At 51.5% G+C, this 15,555-nt stretch overlaps 7 protein-coding genes across 7 annotated transcripts; 4 read left to right on the forward strand and 3 right to left on the reverse strand.

Annotated features, from left to right (window-relative positions):
* Window positions 1-928: 928 nt before the first annotated feature.
* AA0111_g3903 (hypothetical protein) lies at window positions 929-3,552 on the reverse strand (the record flags this gene model as incomplete). The annotated part of the gene is made up of 3 exons (XM_028649842.1): window positions 929-1,673; window positions 1,721-3,408; window positions 3,457-3,552. 3 exons carry the CDS (start codon window positions 3,550-3,552, stop codon window positions 929-931), a joined length of 2,529 nt encoding a protein of 842 aa, XP_028508414.1.
* A 706-nt stretch (window positions 3,553-4,258) lies between these two features.
* AA0111_g3904 (hypothetical protein) lies at window positions 4,259-5,413 on the forward strand (the record flags this gene model as incomplete). The annotated part of the gene is made up of 3 exons (XM_028649843.1): window positions 4,259-4,787; window positions 4,856-5,273; window positions 5,323-5,413. The coding sequence occupies 3 exons, from the start codon at window positions 4,259-4,261 to the stop codon at window positions 5,411-5,413; spliced, it is 1,038 nt and encodes a 345-aa protein (XP_028508411.1).
* Window positions 5,414-5,800: 387 nt separating this feature from the next.
* On the reverse strand, window positions 5,801-6,497 carry AA0111_g3905 (hypothetical protein; the record flags this gene model as incomplete). The annotated part of the gene is made up of 4 exons (XM_028649844.1): window positions 5,801-6,045; window positions 6,096-6,217; window positions 6,300-6,357; window positions 6,461-6,497. 4 exons carry the CDS (start codon window positions 6,495-6,497, stop codon window positions 5,801-5,803), a joined length of 462 nt encoding a protein of 153 aa, XP_028508412.1.
* A 1,003-nt stretch (window positions 6,498-7,500) lies between these two features.
* AA0111_g3906 (hypothetical protein) lies at window positions 7,501-7,897 on the reverse strand (the record flags this gene model as incomplete). The annotated part of the gene is made up of 2 exons (XM_028649845.1): window positions 7,501-7,770; window positions 7,826-7,897. 2 exons carry the CDS (start codon window positions 7,895-7,897, stop codon window positions 7,501-7,503), a joined length of 342 nt encoding a protein of 113 aa, XP_028508409.1.
* Window positions 7,898-8,398: 501 nt separating this feature from the next.
* On the forward strand, window positions 8,399-9,560 carry AA0111_g3907 (hypothetical protein; the record flags this gene model as incomplete). Its single annotated transcript, XM_028649846.1, has 2 exons — window positions 8,399-8,404; window positions 8,460-9,560. The coding sequence occupies 2 exons, from the start codon at window positions 8,399-8,401 to the stop codon at window positions 9,558-9,560; spliced, it is 1,107 nt and encodes a 368-aa protein (XP_028508410.1).
* Window positions 9,561-10,103: 543 nt separating this feature from the next.
* AA0111_g3908 (hypothetical protein) lies at window positions 10,104-12,281 on the forward strand (the record flags this gene model as incomplete). The annotated part of the gene is made up of 1 exon (XM_028649847.1): window positions 10,104-12,281. One exon carries the CDS (start codon window positions 10,104-10,106, stop codon window positions 12,279-12,281), a length of 2,178 nt encoding a protein of 725 aa, XP_028508417.1.
* Window positions 12,282-12,582: 301 nt separating this feature from the next.
* On the forward strand, window positions 12,583-15,394 carry AA0111_g3909 (hypothetical protein; the record flags this gene model as incomplete). The annotated part of the gene is made up of 3 exons (XM_028649848.1): window positions 12,583-13,016; window positions 13,065-13,940; window positions 14,032-15,394. The coding sequence occupies 3 exons, from the start codon at window positions 12,583-12,585 to the stop codon at window positions 15,392-15,394; spliced, it is 2,673 nt and encodes an 890-aa protein (XP_028508418.1).
* Window positions 15,395-15,555: the final 161 nt, after the last annotated feature.

Consider the following 15,555-nt stretch of genomic DNA (forward strand, 5'->3'; position numbering starts at 1 on the left):
CCTCCAATAATGCACTTGAGATCTTTATCACAGCTTGTACACGCTTTGTGCCTCCACCATTGCGGCTCACCACCTGATCACTTGAGAGCTTCTATAGAGCTATCCTACGCTTACACATCTGGATTCTGGGGTAACTTTGGTGTAGTGTCTACCACCTGCTCACGCCATGTTCTCGGTTAAGTTGCCGGTCAGTAAGGGTAGCAGGGAGATGGAAACGTAAGATCGGAGTGGTGTTGAAGTGACTATTGCCATGACAAAATGTCTCGAGGATATTAGGACAGTTGTTGAAAGGAAGGAGGTTGAATTTGAGGTATGCTGGTAATTTAGGCATTCTTCATGAGCGTAGGACAATAGAAGGTTATTGCGAACTGATCATACTGGATACATCTGCTTACCCTAAGAGCTACTGTTACCTCATAATCAGTATGTACTACAAAGCCTAAAGACGATCTACCAGGGAAGACAGTTGTCAATACTGCAAGAATGACTGACAGCCAAATTGGTGCAGAGTAGAAGCCCGATCATGGGCTTTTGCGGGGTATGATGGCGGTTCTCGTAGATTCGTTTTTGAGTATGACAGCCAGTGAACTGTTAGTGTAGAAATCAAATCCAAGGGCAGCTCGTATTGCGTGCCAAGTACATAATGATCCAACGTACGAACCAATCGTCGTCTTTACAAGAGAATCAATGGGTTCTGACCATCAGGTGCTATCTAATCAATGAACCTTTTAACGCTTGTGTCCTATATATATGTAATTGTTTGTCGTCCGTGTATACCACCATCAAAGTCGCTGGAAAGTCATGTGTGCAACGATTTCACGAGACCAGTCGCAAAGCTGAGATATTGCTAGACAAAACCCTGGGAGAATACAGTTGTAGCGCATTTATCTCGATACAATCATGCGGCCTACGTAAGAATGTAAAGTCTCTACAACCCACTAAGCACGCTCTGCACCCCGACAGTTCCAACGTCATCTCTTTTAGCAATGAAACCCTTCAATTCCTGCGCATCTTGTCCACCCGCAGCCCTAAGCCTATCCCTCAGCGCCTCAGGTCCAATAATGAATAGCGTACTGACATCCGTCAGAACATCCATCGCTCCAGGCTCCAGCTCGTCACCTGTGGGCCATCCTCTCACTAGCTCAACATAGCGATTCATGTCCTTGGAAACACTAAGACCGCCGACTTGTGAAATGGAGAATTTCAGTAGGTGTGCCAGAACGAGAGACCGCAAACCGCGAGCAAGCTCAGCGAGGAACAAGGAGAGGTTGCGACCAGAGAGCGCGGCAGAAGCTTGTGAGGCAACACGAGTTAAGAATGCGGAGACGTCGCGGCAGGCTTGCGTTTCACTTGTTACCATAAGGTCTTCTTCCTTGGGTCGGAAATCGGTCTTCTTTTGTTGAGATAGACATCTGCTCACCCAATTGAGCGATGCTGTCAATGTGAGATTGAGTATGTTGGACAGTTTTGATTCAAGAGTCGACGTTGTGTTGTTGGTAGACTTTTCGATCTCCCGACGAATAGTCAGATTGGGTGTACATAGAGGGAGGATAATGGTTGTCGTGGTTTGTTGAAGAAGATGTAGGATTGTGGTAATGGCGTGTAGGGATGGGAGGTGGGTGAGATCAGGGGGTGTCTTGGAGTTCTCCTGCGAAACGGCATGATCTTGTGCGCTGCATTCGTGTTAGTTGTGTACTCATCGGAGGAATACATGACTTACGCGTCCAACGCCGTCTCCAGGTAGATTTCGCCCATCTGTCGTAGTAGAAGATTAAGCAATATTTGCACATCCTTCGGTGTCTCGTTACCAGGCGACAACTCGAGTCCACGTCCGACACCTTCTGCCAGCCACTTGAGCATACGCTTGGCGACTGGTAGCGATAGCTTGCCATCCTCATCCGTCACTTCAATATCTTTCTTCTCCTGCTGATCTTCTTTCAGGCCAGCAATGCGGAGCAGGGTCGCTTTCTGACTAGCGGGCAATTCTGTGTTTTCCAAGCGCTCCATGTACTTGTCACGAGCGGATGCAGCCATCTCCTTGCCTCGCTGAGCCAGCGATCCAAAGTACGATGTAGGCATCTTGCTGCGCCGCGAGTGGTAGATGGTGAACTTGAGTAGTAGCGAAGAGTATAGTTCCTCCAAGTTCTTCTTTTCTCGTTCAATATACTTCTCTCCAATGAAGTAAGACGAGAAAAGCTCCTCCAACTGCTGGTCAAGGGTAGCAGCCACCGCAGATGTAGCAGGCTCTGGGTGCTCTGTCAACCCATGTGATTTTAAGTCATCTACCAATTGTGTGATATAGCTCCTAGAAGCTTGCAACGAGCGCAGAAAGGCGAGTGACGATAGCTCTCCTGCTTTGTCAAGCACCATCTCAAGCCGACTTTGTATTGACTGCTGGAAGATGCGCTCCAGGAACTTGATCAGCACCTCCTCGTAGTAAGGGAAGGCTCGTTTTATAATGGCAGATTCATCCTGGACGACGATCTTGACTTCATCAATGAGAGATTGCAGCGTAGGCTCAACACCCGGTGGTTCCGCATCAGGATCTTGGAGGCGATCCCAAGTTTCCACATCCGTCGCCAACTCTTCTCCATTTAACTGCATGCGGTCAATGAAGAAAGAATGCTGGTTGACATAGGTTCCGATGACACTAGCCCCATCGTTGAAGCCCTTCAGCGCGATGGCACAGTCGCGCATGCCAGGGTAGTTTGGACGCGCGTAGCATTCCTGAAACTTGCTGAGGAGATCCTGCTCAAGATTCTCCAGGAACTTCTCAATGACCTCCTTTGTGTTGTGTCTTGACTGATGTACCGTTCTCCTCTTCATGCCATTCGGTGCGTCTCCGTTGACTCGCTGGCTGCCCTCGGGGTCGAGACGTGTGCTGATGCGCAGCAGCTGGCGTGCAATCTCGGCGCATCGTACTATATCGCCGTTCTTCCGTTGGTCCTCGAGGATCATGAGTTCGCCGCGTTCGCTGACTTCTTGCCAGCATTCAATCAAGAACTTTGCGTCCAGGGCTCTCTTGCGTTGGCGATCGAGCTCTTCGAGTCGTTCACCGATGCGCATGGCAACGTTGCCTCCAGTGTCTGACCCTCCCTCGTCACTACCATTGAGCGAACTGTCTAGCCGTTGGAACCTGTCCATGGCCGCTTCCAGTCTCCTTCCTAGCGACTCGACATTCTGGTTGTGTTGTAGCTCTGCTCGGCGTACAGCTGTTGACAGCTCGGACTCCTTCTCTTCCAGGTCCTCGGAGAGACTGTTGAGTCGTGTGAGGGCATGTTCGAACGTGCGGATGAGTGGTTTCGGGTCGAATGTCTGCTGGCCACCGGCGCCGCCAGATCTTCGAGTCGCAGGTACGGCGATCTGGGAGAGGTCTTCGATGAAGTCTTTTACTAGGAAATCTTTGCTCTGCAGGAGTCAATGTGAAAACAACCCTGAACTTGTACGGCTGCTTACAGTGAACTTCTCTAGGGTGAACTGGGGTGCGCGTATCGATGTCCTCGACGTCTGGTGAGTGAGTACCGACGAGCCATCGGAGCTGATGCGCTGCATCGTTACAGGAGATTGGAGGGAATCCGCCTTGGAGGTTGAGTACTACTGCAGTATTGTATTACGGGCGTCTATCGCAGCTACCCAGCGGGCCAATGCCGCCCCGAATGCCCTGGAGCTGGTGTTTTAGATTGGCGCAAAGCATCAAGCTGCCAGGTGTTGCTAGCGTATGTTGTGTTCTCACTTGGGCATGGCACAGAGTAGATGTTTCCCGTTGCAGGTGTATCTGCACGTCGTGATCTGGCTAGCAACATGCTCAAGTCGCGACTGTGGCTTGTCGCACCCCACGCCTCGGTCCCTGGTTCGCAGTCGCAGCAGCTCCAGCCGAACGGACAACGGGTGACCTCATGCACTATGATGCCACCAATCCTGTCGTGGCAGGACGTATACAAAGACCCAAAACAATAAGCTCGAGTTCCTACAGCCTCATTGTACTTGCGACAGCTTCCGCGTAATGACGCCTCAGCGCATGGCGGAGCAGGCAGCTACGCGTCTATACTTGGCTTGCGCTCGGCAGGAACGGCCGCCACACGTACCTCGTACGCACCAGCCTCACTGGGATATTTCATCATCTTACGTCTGCCAGACATGGCCAGCTAACGCGCGCATTATTCCTCTCTTTCCCTTGACTTTTGACTGCCTTGTTATCCATACTTAGACATCGGCTGCCCAGCTCATTTTGTCGCTCAACACCCTCACACCGCCCGCAATGGCTACCACAGGCCTGACTCCCAAGCAAGAAGCCGCTTTTAGGCGAAGCAAGCAACTCTCGGTCGAGCAACGCGAAGAACTCCTGAAGCCGTTTCTTCCCTCTGAGCCTTCTGATAGCGAGAAGGAGGCGCAGAGGAAGAAGGCACTCCGCGACCGCCGCCAGCGCGCAGCCCAACAGAGCCGCAAGCCTCTCGTAGGCCCCATCAAGACCTTCCTCCACCTCGCTATCTACCACGTCGTTGCGCTCCTGTTCAGCGTCTTCTTCCGTTTCCGCCGCGCCTACCGACTGGTGAGGGGGAAGGTTGTCTCTCTGCTCAAGTACCATCACCGCACGCCAGAGTTCATAGCCCACGATGTCAAGGACCTGGAAAAGCTGCCCAAACACCTCAGTGTGATAGTGGACTACCAGGAAGACGACGGAAGTCAGGGTACAGCCGGGCTGGAAGGACTAGTGAACGATGTCTGTGAGATAGCAGCCTGGGCAGCGAGTGCCGGCATACCGTTTCTGAGTGTCTATGAGCGGACGGGTAAGTCCACCATCTTTCTGTAAAACAGAACACGGTAACGTAGGGCTCTGGCTAATAATGTCAAACAGGCGTACTTAAGAACTATCTCCCCCAAACTCACGCTTCCATCTGGTCGACCCTAGAAGCCTACTTCGGCCCTCGTAGAAAGCCCACCCTCTCCCTCCGTGCACCCCACCTTTCCTCGTACTCCCCTCCCAATACGCCTCCTCAGAGTGCAGACGACGAACTGAAAGAGGAGGAACGTCAACATCTCACCGTCCTCCTTCTCTCTGAACATGACGGCCGCGACACCATCGTCGACCTGACGCGCACACTGGCCGAGATGGCACAAAAGGGCGACGTGCGACAAGAGCAGATCAACACTGATTTGATTGATGCCCAGCTGAATGACCATGTTTCGAGCGAACCGGATCTTCTGATCCTGTTCAGCCCTACTGTGCAACTCAAGGGCTATCCGCCGTGGCAGCTGAGGTTGACCGAGATGTTGTAAGTTGCCTTGTTCACATGATGAGGTCTTTGCTAACACACAACACAGCCACCTGCCAGACAACAAGGGCGTTAATTATCAGGTCTTCCTGCGAGCCTTGTATAACTTTGCAAAGGTTGAGATGCGCCTTGGAAGGTAGCGAGAGCACACGTCACTTGCATTTCCTAGTATAACAATACCCAATACGATTACCGCTGCCCTCCGACTTGTAGACTTGCCATATCTCTTGATCTGACGTCGCCTGTCCCATGTGAAGTGCAGTGCAGTGTAGTGCAGCGATTGAATCCAATCGACCAGCATGCTCAACATCGATCACAACAAGTACACATCACCCAGTGGAGGAAGCAGTGTGGAGGTATCTCGAATGTAATGGTGGTGCTATCTACACCATATCTTCATGCCCGCCATGATCGTTGTGTACGTCATAGCCATCGAGAGTAAATGCACCTAACACCTGTATTCATTTTAGGTCGTCAAGTACATATCCGCCCCACGAAAGAACCCATGCAACCAAAACCCAGTTCGTTTACTTGAGAGGAATGAAACGGGAAGAGTGAGTGGCACCAATACCCGGCCTTCCGTGCTTGACGGGCCTGTATGAGATGGAGAACTCTGCGAGGTAGTGGCCGACCATCTCGGGCTTGATTTCGACCTGGTTGAACTCCTTTCCGGAGTAGACACCGATGACGCTGCCGATCATCTCGGGGACGACAATCATGTCACGGAGGTGGGTCTTGACGAGGTCGGGCTTCTCGTTGGGCTTGGCCTCCTCTGTTCAGGGTTAGTTGTCTCCCTTCAACTGTGCGGACAGTGTTGCCTACGCTTGGACTTCCTGAGCTTCTTGATGAGGCCCATGGGCTTGCGCTTGAGACCACGGTTGAACCTGCGGCGGGCACGGGCGTGGACGAGGTCGCGGAGTTCCTCAGAGCCAAGGTCGAGGAGCCTGCATATCGATCAGAATACCGCCACCATCTGTATACATTCCCCATCGCTTTCGGAGAGTCGCGGGGGGTCGGGGGACGTACTGGTCGAGGTCAACGCCGCGGTAAGAGAACTTGCGGAACGCCCTCTTCGCCTTAAGGGCTGTTGGATTCGTTAGCCATGTCCTGTCACATTGTGCGTGTACGTATCCAAGGGAAGCGGTGCGGGTGTGTGGGAAGGGCTCGTTGGAAGGGCAAGAGCGTACCAGCTGCGGCCTCGGGGTCGTAGTCAGCGTCAGCCATATTTGCGATTGTCGAAGTAGCTGATGGGAGAACTTCGTTGGGGTCGCGAGGGTAGTTGTCGGTCGTCAACGGAATCGATGCGAAATTCAAAAGGTCCACGGGTGTAGCTGCCCTGTGCGCTAAGCGAGACCCCTTAGCGCCGGTTTGGACAGGTGCGATCATTCACACACAACACCACCACCCACCATCACTGAACTCACAGTGAACATTGTTTCGATGGTGGTGATTGGTTCCAATATGCTTTCAGGCCCCAATTGGTGACGCTGTATCGTCAACCTATGTTCAGGCCTCGCTCTATAAAAAAAGGCATCTAGTAACTCCAGTGGTCCTCGCATACAAACGAGCTCGTTCTTGCCAAGTCAACCCTTTGTAAGACTGTACAGGAAATGGTACTTTGAAGGTATGTGCCGTTACTTTCTTGCTGACAATGCAACGTGGAGGTTTGCGTACACCTTTGGATTAGGTTGCAGTATCTAGGAACAACTTGGGGAAAACGAGCTCATTCATAACATCACCTGGAGTCGATCCATTCTCAGTCTTTTTCACATCCTACAAGTCGCACCAATAGTGGGCGAAGGTCATGCTAGCCTCTCATTCCTAGAGTTACAGTCGTCGCATCTACTCTAGACTCCATGAGTGACATGCCTGCCACAAAAGTTGACGTAATAGTTACGGAAAAGGCAGTACAGCACTCTCGGTAGCACCTCATTTTAATTTACGAATCACACTCAAAGCAAATCATTGTTATAATAAAGGCTTGGCGCGGTCACAAAAAGCAGGTAAACTGCCTGTAGTGCTTGGAGGTGCATGGCTTCATTCCGGGTATCTCAGCAGGCAACTATTCTACTATTGCCGCGGTATCCTTCTCCAAGCCCCTTGCAGTGCACGCTCGACACTCCCCAAATGGTTCTCATTGCGCATGATTCTCGTGATAGTCGAGAGATTGGCCGGATCATACTTCGTAAAGGTAGGTGAAGGTGTTTGTTTGGCGATGGTGATGCGCTTAGTCGAAGAGACCGAAACCCATGTCCTCGTCAGACTCCTCCTTCTCCTCCTCCTTGGCGGCCTCAGGAGCGGCCTCAGCCTGAGCGGAGCCACCAGCGGCAGCAGCACCACCGGAAGCGGCAGCACCACCGGCACCACCGGAGGGAACGGAAGCAAGCTTCTCGGAACCGGAAGCGATGAGCTCGTTGATGTCCTTGCCCTCAAGCTCGGAGATCAGCTTGTCAAGACGGTCGGAGTCAGCCTCGATACCAACGGACTCAAGGACGGCCTGTTGCGACGTTAGATTGGGACAAAGCCACAGAACAGCGCGGTATGAGACTTACCTTGACGTCGGCAGCGGAGGGCGAGGTGTTGCCACCAAGGCCGAGGAGGAGGTATGCCGCGAGGTGCTTCATTGTGATTGTGGTTTGGTGATTTGTAGGAACAGGAGTTCAATCAATTTAACCTGCGCTTGTCAGTATTGCGCTGCTGGAAGCAGATTCAAAGTGGTGCGTACCGTCGGGACCGGAGACTGAAGCTACAAGTTCTTGCTGTAGGTTGTCGTTCAGAAGAAAAAGTTCGAGGTCCGCGAATATTGACTTCTGGTGGGATTTCGCTACTTGCGCTATACCGTAAGACGACTAGCGCATATCGCCCGCTTTGTCACGTGTGGCTGGGCTAGGCAAGGCCCAGGTATAAAATCGACCTGTCTGCGCCGCCGCCGACCGCTCATTCTCTGGCCGCTCCCCTCTTCAATCTTCGACCGGTCCCGTGCGCCTCGCCCCGTCTCCGCGCGCGCGATCAGTCCCTGACGACTAGTTACTCCGGAGATTCTTACCCGGAAAGCATGTACAACTTGTCCTCCAATCGATTCGACGACCGGTAGCCCTGAGTCAAACGCTTATCAGTTGCCCACTATGAGTGTGAGTTTGGCGACTCCATCCACGTCGGCTCTCACATGCTGACTGCATCATTTAGTCTCTCAAAGACATCATGTCTATAATCGACCCGAGCGCGAAGACACAGGCGACCGTATCCAAGCAAGCCTCGCCTGCCGGAGCCCCTAGGCCAGTGTCGCGACCAAGCGGAGGGGCAAATGGCGCATCGCAGCCGCCTCAGTTGAAGCGCAAGGCATCGGGGCCGGTTGAGAGTGGACAAGTCAAGATACAGAGGAAGGAGGCTGTTGGGGGACCAGCGCAGCCAAACGGCGTGGCGCGTGCCACCTCGTCGCCTGCCACGTCAAGACCTACTCCATCCGCATCTACCACAGCTGTCCCATACCGTGGAACCGCCGCTCCAGCATCATCGAAACCAGCAAATCCACCCGTCCGTAAGCCTCTACAATCGTCAAATGCACCCGCTGCCAGACCCAAGGCCACTGCGCCTGTGCCCGCGCCCGCGTCCAAGCCTGCACCACCTGCCACATCAACACCAGCCTCGTCCGCCGCACCCAAGAAGGGGTATCTCGCTATGCTTCAGAAAGCCAAAGAGAAGGACGCGACAAAGCCCATCGCTCCGCCGATCAAGCACGAGCCAACCAAGATCTTGTCAAGAAAAGAGCGCTTGGCACTCAAGGCAGAAGCAAGTGCTGGGGCAAAGGGCAAGAAGCCTGTTGCTGGATTACCTTCAAGGGCTCTAGACCCGAAAGCCGATCCCTCGAAAGAAAAGAAGAAGCCATCCGAGGTTGGCTACCAAGGCACAGCCCGGCCGGCCAAGAAGCCTGTCGAAGTTGGATACAAAGGAACAGCCCGTCCGGCGAGTGCTCCTGCAACGTCAAGTCGGAACGGCACGCCAGCCGTCAAGGCAAAACCGAACCCGGCCAAGGGACGCTACGATGGTTATGCAGACTGGGACGAACTTAGTGACATGGAAGATGAAGAAGAAGACTATGCCTCTGATGCTTCCTCCGACATGGAAGGTGGTATCTGGGACGTCGAAGAAGAGGAACAGATAGCCCTCAAGGTCGCTAAGAAGGAAGACGCTGAGGCATTAGCCGAGGAAAACCGGCTGAAGCGTGAGAAGGAGGAACGAAAGAAGAAGTTGGCGGCTATGGCTGCCAAGGCTAAGAAGAGGTATTGAGGTTCTTCGGCGTTATGGTTTACGATCACACGGCATGGGGGCGTTTCATCTGCATTCTCGCGGTTGCATAGCCATGGAGCGGTTTCTTCTTTTACTCTGGCGCATTTACGATTGTTGCATACCCCGAACAACGATCATGGCTTCACAGCAAGTGTCTCACTGGAAGAGACTCCAATACAAGTAGTGTATATTTATAACGCCATCGGCAATAACACCCCTTGGCTTCAACACCACACGGTGTCCTTTCTCATAACTTCCATCGTGCTCGTCCCAGTCTCCGCGCAATCACTTCCTGACTGCTTACACAATTCCACTGCAGACAAGTGTGTTCGGACATCACCATGATCATGCGTGATTCTGCGATTGTCATTGAAGCGCACCATCAGCCAACGCATCCACAAACGCCCCTTTATCACAATCGGACAAATTGGATTGCCAAATAACGCATGCATCCCCATGATCGAGGACTGTATTCCCACATCCTGGCCTTCTTGTATCATCTAGCATCTACGACACCTGGTTTCCAGCTCCTAAACTACAAAGATGCCATCATTCCAGCGGCTCAAACACCCCTTTCGACGCCCTACTCATTACTACACGATCCATGAACCATCTCCTACACCAAGACAACTAGAAGAACGACGTGAGAAGGAGAGGCGAAGGGCACGCGACAACATTGAGAACGACCTTGATGACGGGCGTGTGGGGCCTAGGAGTAGTGATTCGCCTGACGAGCTTCCAGTGATCATCGACAGAGGTCCATACAGGGGTCACATTTACCCACGGGAGCAGCTTTTCTTCAACAGCATCATGCTGGCCTCTGATGTAGAGCCGATTTACGCTGGCCCACTGGGAGGAGAGCTTAGACAAGAGGTGCACAGAGCCCTAATAAGGCGCCCAAAGACGCAGCGTGAGCAGAAGCCACGTTCAAGGCCTGTGCCAAGTGAATACTTGACCGCATCACAGAACGCAGAAAATCTAAGGCAGTGGGAAAAGCGGAACAGGGTTGATGAGATAGAGCAAAGAGAGTATCCGAGACCCGTGCCGAGTGAGTATTTGACGGCCAAACAAAACGCTGAGAACTTGCGGCGATGGAAAGAACGCAGCAAAAGTCTTGCAGCTCCACGAGCACAGGTTCTAATGCGGACCCCGTCTCCCCCAAGATCCCCATCTCCACCAAGGGGTCCGATCACGCCTGGCACCAGAGAATGGGATGGCTTCATGGACTTCCCTTTGGATAATTCCCTATACGCTGATGACAGCAAAGAGGTCACTGTAGATGCACCTGACTTAGCATGCATCCTACCGACGACATCCACACCTAATGTTCCACCGCACCTGACGAATGCGCCTGAAACTGATATTGTTCCAGTACCGCAGGCTGATTCCTCTTCCACACCAGTCCACTCAAATTGTTCACAGACAAAGGCTGAAGGAGATGCCTCAAGAAGACTAGGGATTCGATTGTCAACCGGAAACGAGCAGCCTGAACAGCTAACATGGAACTCAGCGCTCAACAGTATCCTGCGCAATGAAACCGTCGATTCAGTCATGAAAGCAAGAGTCAGAGAAAGAATTGAACGTTGTATCACCTCTGCTGATCAAAAGCTTTTTGGCAAGAACTCTTACCCTGTTACTATGAAAGACGCTGGTCTTGTTCCAAATTTCAGCCACCCAAATGCTGGGAGTGAGTTTCATGACCGTCTTCAGTCTGGACAGGCGGACCGGTCGTTGTCACTGGAAAATTTTAGACAACAACCCGAGGAACAACAGAAGGAACAGTCACTGCCTATTGGTGTGAATGCTGGATATCACAATCGTTCGAATTCAAGTAGCGCTCTCTATTGTTCTCTCCCGCACTCCGACTGGCCACTACGCGGAGGTAATGAAGAGAGTCCACCTCAGCTAACTAATGGTGTACTACCAGGTTACTATTCTTCGTCATCGGGCTCTAGTGACGACTCCAACCATGATCCCCATCATCGCCCAGTGTCACCCCTTGATCGTGTGCCAGAGCATGTCTTCGCCTTTCTCTGTTCTCTACTGACATCGTCCGAACTCGCCCTCCACTACGATGTCATCTACGATTCGGCTCCTCCACATCCTCCACCATTTCCCAATCTCGTACCACGCAGCAATGCCATGTCGGCGATCCCATTAGACGTGCGTCTCGTCCAAAAGCTACACACTGCGGTTTACGATCTCCAAGATCGCATCGTTGGCGTAGAAGAAGACCTCATTCCAGAACTTAGCACAAATCTGGAGAACAAGTACCTCCAGGTCAAGGAACTCGATGTACAGAATCTCAGCCTGCAGGAAGAGGTTATAGAACTCAAGCGCATAGTAGACTTCAGCAACAAGGTTCTGGCTGGATGTTGGGAGCGCGAATGGGAGGTGTGGCGCACACTTAACGATATCCAAAGGAGACGTAAAGCATGTCGTGGTCGGCTGACTCGTATGTTCTCACGTGCCTCAGATGCTACTATCCAAGACGATGAGTTGCTGCACTCTCATAGGCCAGAAGGTTATGTGACCCAGACTCAGCCGTTCGGAAGAGCAGCACAGGGCCCTCTTAAGAAGAAGGAACTTGACGCTCTTCTACTGATGGCGAAACAGAATGTCAGCATACTTGTCGAGGATTTTGGGGAAGCAAAGGGGCTGGTGGAGGCGTTTCGAGAGAGGAGCGAAGTAGATGAAGAGGTGCCGCCTGCGGAAAGGTAGTGAGAGGATGTGTAATGGTCTTTGCGAATGAGTAGGTCGGACATAGTTTGAACCAATTCTGTTTTCAGCTGGAAATCTCCTTGTGGTCGTTTCAAGACTCTAGTACCTCGAAGCTGCTAGAAGCTGGGATCTCAAATGCGATATTAGTCCTTGTGTGCAGTATTGGCTGACCGTAAGAGAGGTAGCTGTGCATCTCCCCACCTGTGCGCTAAACTTCAGCTCTAACGCGCCTGTCCTCGCAGACTCCTACACACCCCATCCTCACAGCAATCGATCCTGTGCGAACTCCCAACTAGATGTAATGGCTGAGATCGTTGGCACAGTAGTATCTATTACCCAGCTTGTGCAACTGAGTGGTGCCTTACTCGCTGGTGGCTATAGTTTCCTATCCAAAGTCGCGCGAGCGCCTAGCGAGATCCGGGGTCTCCTGACTGAAACCGCTGCTGTCAACAGCCTTCTAGCGCAACTCCAGCAGATTGCAGACTCGGTACCTAAGAACGCTTCGGACGATGCGCTGCAAGCCCTCGAACGCGTCGGTGTCTTCCAAGAATGTCAAGCAATCCTGAAGTCGATTGAAAAGGCACTAGCCAAATGCGAGCAGGTCAATGGTCAAGACGCGAGGAATCTTGGAAAGAAGTTGATGTGGCCGTTTAAAGAGAAAGAGACAAAGGATGCGTTGCAGAGACTTCATCATATGCGCGGGTTGCTCGCGAATGCAATCGACGCCAATTCGGCGTGAGTATGTATGCTCCATGCTGAGCATATAGCCTAAACGGTTTGCAGATCCGCGGTACGGCGCATCGAAGTGGGACAAGCCCTACTCTCAGATGAAATTAGAGAGGTATCCAGACACCTCAGCACCCAGAAGAACTGTGAAGAAGCACGTAAGGTGGTATCATGGGTCTCTTCAACGCCATCCGATGGTGCTCATATCAGTCTTGCAAGTGCTTTGAGCCGCCACATTCCTGGTACTGGAACATGGCTCTTACAGTCCAAGCAATTTCAGAATTGGAAAAACTCGGAGATCGGTACAATGTGGATAACGGGTCTGTCAGGATCGGGCAAAACGCTTCTCTGTGCTTCTATCATCCGAGACATCCAGCAGTTATGCGCAGAGACTACTGCAGTCGTCTACTTCTTCTGTGACCATCGTGATCGCACAAAAACAACACACGAGAATTTTGCTGCGAGCATCGTAAGGCAAATGATGGAAGCTTCGTCTTTGTGTCTCGAACAAGGCAGAGCACTGTACAAAGAGAAGTCCAAGGAAGGCAGTCGCCCTTGTCATAAAGACGAGTACATACCACTGATCTGTTCTTCGGTGGAAAATCTTAAAGAGGTTTTTGTTATCGTGGATGCGCTGGATGAATCCACTCAGGGCGATGCTATAGCCCAAAGTCTCGTGAAAATCCACGACTCTGGCAGAAAAGCGGGCTGTCATATCAGAGTTCTTTTAACGAGCCGATTCGACGCCCGTATACAAGGGCGATATCCGACCCTTGCTATGACACATGTTGTTCTTGCAGAGAACATGCGCTCTGACATTCAGCACTACGTCAATGAAGAACTTCAATTACGTCTCGCCAAGGGCGTACTGAAGGTCAGGAACGACAACATTTTGCCTGCAATACAGCAATGCGCTTTACTTCGTGCTGGCACGTAAGTTCCTCTTCTCTCATGCATGTATACTTTGATGCGAAGGTTACTAAGTATCATGTATTATCTTAGAAAGACAGTTAATGAAGTTTAGGATACTACAAGCAAGGTTGCAGATCGACTACCTTTGTACAGCAAAGTCGGACAAAGAGATCAAAAACATGATACAAAGGTTGCCTAACGGACTCGGATACACGTATCAAACACTTCTATGTGGTATCGCGATGCGATATCCGACGAGAATTGTAGAGGTGCAGAAATTGTTCCGGTGTCTTGTCACTGCTGCCGAGCCCCTTACTGCTTGCGAGCTATCAGAAGTGTTGGCCATCGAACCCGACGAACGCGATCTAGATCATGACGCCGTGGCCACTGATCCTTTCGATGCCTTGGAACCTATCTCTGCTCTTGTTCGGATCGAAGGAATGGGGACACTACGCAGTGTAGTAAAACTTTGCCATTACTCGTTCCAAGAGTATCTCTGCTCTCATGCCATTCGACAAAGTCCGGCCCACTTGTTTCATATTGACAAAGAAGAAGCACAAGCGTGGATGACTGGTCTATGCCTGCAGTATCTCACGTTGAATACTTTCGATACGCCAATAGAGTACGGTCTGGATCTGGGTTCCAATAGTAGTTACGCCTTTCGACGATATGCAGCAGCCAACTGGTTCAAGCATGCCATGATGGCAGAAAACTACTGGTTACTACGAAACATATCCATTCCTTTTCTGGGTTTTTTCCTGGACGCTGGTGAGGGACCGCCTTGTTACAAGAGATGGCAGAATCTGGTTGCGAATACTTACATCGACGCTGACTTTGTCGATTACTCCCCTATATGTATATGCATTTGGATACCACTGAATGGCATTGCAAGAAGCTTGACCCATCAACTACCCTCGTTGGACCACACTTTTGAGAACGGTCTGACATGCCTTGCTGTAGCAGCGAAAGAAAACAACCTTTACATGACAAACTACCTGCTACACCATGGCGCGAACCCTAACAAACCGACTTCTGAACCGGGCTTTCCGAGAGCCATGACTCCGATACATTTCGCTGCGGAATACTGTGCATTCGAGGTATTAGAAACGCTGCTAAAGCATGGGGCTGACCCACATATTCCTTCAACTTCTGGGGCTACCCCATTCTACCGGGCTTGCCGTGGTGGAAATCTAGACATAGTGAAGAGGCTCAAGGAGTGTGGTTGCGATATTAATGTACGGACTTGGGACAGTTGGACACCTATGATTGAGGCAGTCGTAAACGACCACGAGAGCGTTGTTGATATCCTTATCGAGTGGGATGCCGATGTATCTACTGTCACAGGAGACGGCGAGACGGCGCTTTCGATTGCTGAAACTCTCGGTCAATTGACGATCGTAGGAAAGTTTAAGTGTGCTATCAGTGGATTACAAGAGACCATGCCTAACATCTTACCTGAGAAATATAGAGAATAGCGTAACACGAGAAGTGAATCTCTAGAGAAGACAAGTAGCGCAGGGGTACTCTAATAATATCTTGTTGACACAATGAAGTCAGTACTTCGTTTACAGCAAGTGGTGAAGGTATGCGTTCTGCAATTGTAAGTGTACATCACGTTTGAACCTCAGTGGCGTTC

This window comes from Alternaria arborescens, assembly GCF_004154835.1.
Source record: "Alternaria arborescens strain FERA 675 chromosome Unknown contig_7, whole genome shotgun sequence".
In the NCBI taxonomy this organism is placed as follows: Eukaryota; Fungi; Ascomycota; class Dothideomycetes; order Pleosporales; family Pleosporaceae; genus Alternaria; species Alternaria arborescens.